The 6000-nt window shown below is 51.8% G+C and overlaps 1 protein-coding gene across 2 annotated transcripts in view; it reads left to right on the top strand.

The window, feature by feature from the left end:
• Positions 1–1365: 1365 nt before the first annotated feature.
• Positions 1366–6000, top strand: part of SCARB1 (scavenger receptor class B member 1) — a 98523-nt gene continuing 93888 nt past the window's right edge. Inside the window, exon 1 of one of the 2 annotated variants that reach the window (XM_007489637.3) lies at positions 1366–1817. In XM_007489637.3, coding sequence (XP_007489699.2) covers positions 1692–1817 — 126 coding nt within the window. In that variant the 5' untranslated portion in view covers positions 1366–1691. The remainder of the gene's footprint in view (positions 1818–6000) is intronic. The other variant, XM_056821900.1, reaches the window with a different exon arrangement.

Below are 6000 nucleotides of genomic sequence, written 5' to 3'. Positions count from 1 at the left end.
CCCCTCCCCCATCCCTCCTTCCGAGATTTCACCTTGATGACGAAGGTCCCTGTCTTTAAAGCCATGGTTTTTCCAGGAGCAAGTATGGCTGTAAGGAAAGCTGGGCTCTATGGCATCAATGCTTTCAAATGGTGGTGCTGGAGAAGCCCCTTTATTTGTATTTATTTATTAAAAACCCTTACTTTCCATCTTGGTTCCTGGGAGGCAATGGGGGTGAAGTGACTTGCCCAGGGTCACACAGCTAGGAAGTGTCTGATTTGAACCCAAGACCTCCTGTCTCTAGGCCTGGCTCTCCATCCACTGAGCTACCCAGCTGCCCCCTGGGGAAGCCTCTTTAGAGCCTTTTGGGCAGCAAGGAGAGCAAATCAATCAATATTTACAGAAATTAATTCAGACTATTCACTGGAAGGCCAAGTACTGAAATGGAAGCTTAAATACTTTGGGCATACAAAGAGGAGAGACTCACTGGAAAAGACTCTGGTGGAGGCAAAAAGCGCGGGGGACAGTAGAGGATGAGAAGGAGAGTGTCACGGAAATGTGGAACTCAGGGAACTCTGGGAAAGAGTGGAGGACAGAAGAGCCCTTCAAGACTGAACAACAAAAACAAGGTCTTACATAACTGGTCTTGGAAGCTCTTGTGTAAAATGTGGGAGTCAAAGTCATCGATGTAGACCTGGAAGGGGCCCTACTCTCTTAATGTACAAATGAGGAAACTGAGGCAGACAAAGGTTAAAGGACTCATCCAAGGGGAGCAGGCTTCCCTCTGAAGACTGTGTAGCTGGTTTAAAGAGAGATTTAGAGGTGGGCAGGATCTTAGTGCTCACGGAATCCAGCCGCTTCACCTCCTACGCGAGGAGACTTGCCCTGGCCAAGGTTCTCCTGTTATACTGCGGCCCATCTCCTCCACAAAATGAGGGCATTGGGAGGGGGTCGATTTATTAGGGTTAGGAGGGTCTTGGAGGCCAGTTGAGGAAATAAGCCCAGACAGGATGGGCGACTTGGTCAGAGCCTGTGAGTTATGAAGTAGCTGCTGTAGGCTCTGAAAGCAAGTTTTCTTCCTCTCAAGGTAGACCCTCAGAGCACGCCAAGTCCATGGACAAGCGTTTATTCAGTGGCGGGGAATGACCTCCGAGTCCCTTCTCGTTTTAAATCAATGGTCCCATGATCCTCTTTGTCAACTATGAAGGGCAAAGGGCCACGTGGGAGATTATTATCCCCCCCCCCCCATTCCCGCCCCGGCCGGGGACGCCCGGGTGGGAGGCACCCCTAAACTCTCGGGCTCCAGGGGACCCGAGCTGCGCGCCAGCCTCCGGCTAGCCGGAGAGCGGAGTCCGAGGCGAGAGGGCTAGGACACTGACTAGGGGATTCCAGCGGCCGGAGGGTGCGTTGGGGCGGGCTGGGCCGGTGGGAGGAGCGGACCCGCACGCGTCCAGGCCCGTCCCCCAGCCCGGCTCCGCCCAGCTCGCCTCTGGCTGGGAATCCGGAGCTGCCGAAGCTACGATGTAAAAGCAGGCGAGGGGGCGGTCCCACGGGGCAGGCGATGGCACATAAAGCTGCCAGGGCCCACTGCCACTCTCCCCTGCCCCGCAGTGTGGGGTCCACGTTCCGCTTCCCGTACCCGTGCCCGCCTTCCACAGCGAAGCGCCCAGCTGCGCGCTGCGCCCCCGGCGAGCTCCGGGCCCCAAGTCGCCATGGCCAGTAAGATCGGAGGGCCCAAGACCACCGTGACCCTGGGGGTGCTGGGGCTGATCTTCTCGGTCCTGGGCGGCGTCATGATCTTCGTGGTGCCCGAGATGATCAGAAACCAGGTTCTCCAGGTGGGTCGGGATCTCCTTCCCTTCTTTCTCTTTCTTTCGTCCTCCCTGCCTTCCTCCCGGGGCACCGGGCACACTGGCTGACCGACACACAGATGGAGGCTTGGGAGCCCGCCCTGGCGCCCTGAGGCCGAGCGAGCTGGCCAGGTGGGAAACTCTTGCCCGCGCGTCCCGGTACCTGGCGGGAGAGGCGGGCGGCGCGGCGCGGCGCGGCGCCTGCACAGGACCGCCCAGGGGCCCCGGAGAGCTCCGGCTTCTCCTGAGGCGGGAGAGAGGGGAGCCATGACCTTTCGGGGGCCTTTGTACCTGATGGGGTGCCTGACCCTGGAGCCCTGGACTTCGGTCCCTAGGGACTCCATTCAGTGTGGGGCCGCGGAAAGTGAAAAAGGGAGACTGGACTTCCTGAGCGTGGGCACGCAGGTCCCCTGACCCCACCCCATCACTCCTTTAACCCTTTGGGGCTGGCGCCTCTTTGCCTGCTATGATTAAGCAAGCAGCTTGTGCTCTTCATCGATTTAGAGCTGGAGGAGGACCCTGGTGGTCCCCTGGGGATTCTCCTCGCCTCATTCTACTGGTGAGGAAATGGGGGCCCAGAGAGGTAAAGGGACTTAGCCAGGACACACAGCTGAATCGAAGTCCTCTGACAGTTTCCCTGGCTCAGCTGGAGGGGGGCTTGGAGGCTTCTGAAGAGGGGGCTGCCTCAGACAAAAAGGAAAGGAGAAAGATGGAAGCAAGGAGTTAGGGGGCTTATCTAAGGCTGAGAATCTCCGGAGGAAGGGGTTTTGGGGGAGCAGACCTGAGGGGAGGGGGCTTTGCCCTCTCTGAAGTATCTGCATTGGTAGGCTGACTTTAGAATGCTTCTAGCCTGCTTCTTCGGGCATCTGTAGGACTCCAGAGCCAGATCCACCCTAAAGAAGTCATCAAGGCTGGGGCCAAAGTTTCCTGCAACCCTTCCTTCCAGATTGGCCTGGAACTTGCTGCCTTTGCCTAGATAGCGCCACAGTTGAAATCGAATTAATTAGCCTCAGCGTTGGAGTGTTGGCTGGCTTTTTCTCATTTGTGTGTCATGCCTCCACCTCCTTGATTGAGCTCAGCCCAGAAGAACCCTTTACCCTCAGAGGCAGGACTGGGCAAACAGGTCCTGGACAAGCTGACCAGCCCTTTGCAGAAAGTTCCTGAGGCCTTCAGCCTTTCCAGGACTGAATCCCAAAGAGGCATTTTTTAAAGGCGCTGTCCCGGGGCCAGAAGGACTACAGCCAACACAGAAGTCCTTTTAAAGAGGGCAAACTCTAACAGCTGGGGAGGGGGCCTGCTAGGGCACCCGGGGAGGCTTGAGAGCGAGGCCCTTGGCGCTGGGCACTGAGGGAAAACCAGAGATGGAGATGGAGAGGGAGGGCCCCTATTCCGCACCTGGGAGATGCCTTCTTCAACTACTTGGAAGCAAGTAGGTCAAGTTGTTGAACAGAAAACAAAAGGAGGGAAGGACACCTGGGCGGCCTTTACGACTTCTGGCTCTCTGGTCTGGGGGAGCCTCCTCCTTTGCCATAGTTCTCAAGACCAGGAAGGCCTATATTGCCAACGGGAAGCTTTTATCACTTCCCAGAGGTCGCACTGAGCTCCTTGAAGTGCTGAGATGGGAATCACCTTGGGGAGATGATGGATGGAAAAAATGATCTCTGGCTGGAGAGAGCAGCTGAGTAGATGGGACCTCCGAGACCCACCATGGGCATTACTGTGGAGGACGTCAGACTCCAAGGAGCCACTGAAGACATCCCTGACCCCCAAATTGTGTGGGGGAGAAATCCTCAGTGCAGGGGAAGTGACTTGGCCAGGGTCTGGCAGCCTAGGAGCGACAGAGCCAGTATGAAAACCCAGTTCTCTGGGTGGCTAGTCCAGAGCACATCCCTGTAGGGTTTGGTCTGGAGAGGCTGCTCTTTAGAGGAACTGAGAGCTTCAGAGCTGGAGAATTAAACATTAGCCAGTATCTCCTAGAGGGGGAGAGTGACACAGGCTATTCTCTTAACTTCCCAGTGCTCCAGACAAATGTCTTAGGAGTTTTGGATCGTAGAGGTATATTGACATCACTAGTTGGGTCAATAATTATTAAGAAAATATGATACCTTAAAAAAAAGGTTTGGGGAAGCCAGGATGCTCAGGGGATAGAGAACCAGTCCTGGGTTCAAATCTCACCTCAGACACTTCCTAGCTGGGTGACCCTGGGCAAGTCACTTAATCCCCTTTGCCTAGCCCTTACCACTCTTCTGCCTTAGAACGGATACATAATATTGATTTCAAGACAGAAGGTAAAGGTTAAAAGAAACAAACAAACAAAAAAAGGGATATTCCATTCGATTCACATTTTAGAGTTGTTTCTCAATCAGGGGTCACCAACTTTATTTCCATTTCTTTGTGACCACAAATTATGAATATTTTTGCCTCTCTTTCCTCGACTTCCCTGAGGCATACGTGAGCCCAATTTTTACCTAGCACTCCGAAAGAGCCCATTTGGTGGCGTTCAAGTGGTCCTGAATTCTGATTCTAACTCTGGCACTTACTACCTGTGTGACCCTGGCCAGTCACATAACCTTTCTAGGACTGTTTCTCCAACTACAAAATGAAGTGTTTGCCTCTGCTTGAGCTGAAGTTCCATTTCATTGCTCCCTGTATGGTTCTACCATTTTCCCTCCCCCCATGGCAAGGGGGTACCCTTGGAAACTGACAAGACCTTGAGGATGGGGAAAGACTCCAATCTGGCCAAGGTCTCTGGGATGGGAGGCTGCCCGTGCGTCAGTGAGACCACAGGAGCTCTCCTTGACTTTTGTTTTGTTTTCAAATTTCTCCTGTTAAGTTTTGTAACTTACATGATTGAGACTACTGAGTGATGACTCTGTGTTCCTGGTTTTTTATTTTGGTGATTGCTTCATGTTTTCTTCTGAAAATCCAGGGTGGGGTGGGAAGGGAAACATCACTGTGGTGAGATTTTTTTTTTCCTCTTCTACCTAGGGAAACCAGTAGTGATACCAGGCTGGGGGCATCACAAGAAACTCCATTTCTCTGCAAAAGTTCTCGAACCTTCTTGCTAGCTTAGGCTCCCTTGTCAATAATGTAGGCCATGCTGATGCCAGATTATGCTAACTTAATCCTGACTTCAGTATTATGGTTCAAGAGACAGAAATCAGAACCGCAGAATTCCTTTTTGGGAGTGTGAGATCTGGGAGGGCATCCAGTGAGAGAATAGATTTTGACAGTGCTTTTAAAACCCGGGGCAGCTGGGTAGCTCAGTGGATGGAGAGCCAGGCCTAGAAGGTGGTAGGTCCTAAGTTCAAAACTGGCCTCAGACTCTTCCCAGCTGTGTGATCCTGGGCAAGTCACTAAACCCCCATGGCCTAGCCCTTACCACTCTTTTGCCTTAGAACCAATTCACAGTAGTGAGTTTAAGACAGAAGGTAAAGGTTTAAAAAAATTATAAAACCCATTTCCTAGCTGTGTGACCCTGGGCAAGTCACTGAAACCCCACTGTCTCTCCCTTACCCCTCTTCTGCTTTGGAACTAATACACAGTATGGATTCTAAGGTGGAAGGTAAGGGTGTAAAAACACATTTTTCAAATGATAAAGCCCCTTACATAGATGAGAGGGAAATCAGATTTCATTTTTGGGCATTGGACAAGGCATACATATTTAGGGTGTCAGGCAATTAAAGTTTATGGATAGACTAAAAACTACCCTGCTCCTGTAGAAATAGAACATAAGGGAAGAAGGGAAGGAAAGAGACATCTATTAAATGCTTACTATAGTCCAGGCACTGTGCTAAGTGCTTTATACTATTATCTCATCTGGTTCTCACAACAACCTTGTGAGATGGGTGCTGTTATTATCCTCATTTTACAGTTGAGGAAACTGAGGCAGATAGCGGTTATCTGACTTGCCCAGGATCATACAACTAGTTAGTTTGTGAAACCAGATTTGACCTCGGGTCTTTTGACTTCAGGCTCTGCACTCTATCCATTTCACCACCCAACTGACTAGGGGATTGAATAAGACTGAAGATCATTCAATTTTTTTTCTCTTTATAGCTTGCCACAACAAAAGATTTCATTGCCAGGTAATTAACTAGCCTACTGGCGATTCCCATTGGGTGGATCTCTTGTGGGAGAACTTGGACAGGTCTTGCAAGATAGGCAGGTG

Source organism: Monodelphis domestica, chromosome 3 (assembly GCF_027887165.1).
Source record: "Monodelphis domestica isolate mMonDom1 chromosome 3, mMonDom1.pri, whole genome shotgun sequence".
Lineage (NCBI taxonomy): Eukaryota > Metazoa > Chordata > Mammalia > Didelphimorphia > Didelphidae > Monodelphis > Monodelphis domestica.
The sequence above is the reverse complement of the archived record's forward strand: the minus strand, read 5'-3'. Positions and strand labels throughout refer to the sequence as shown.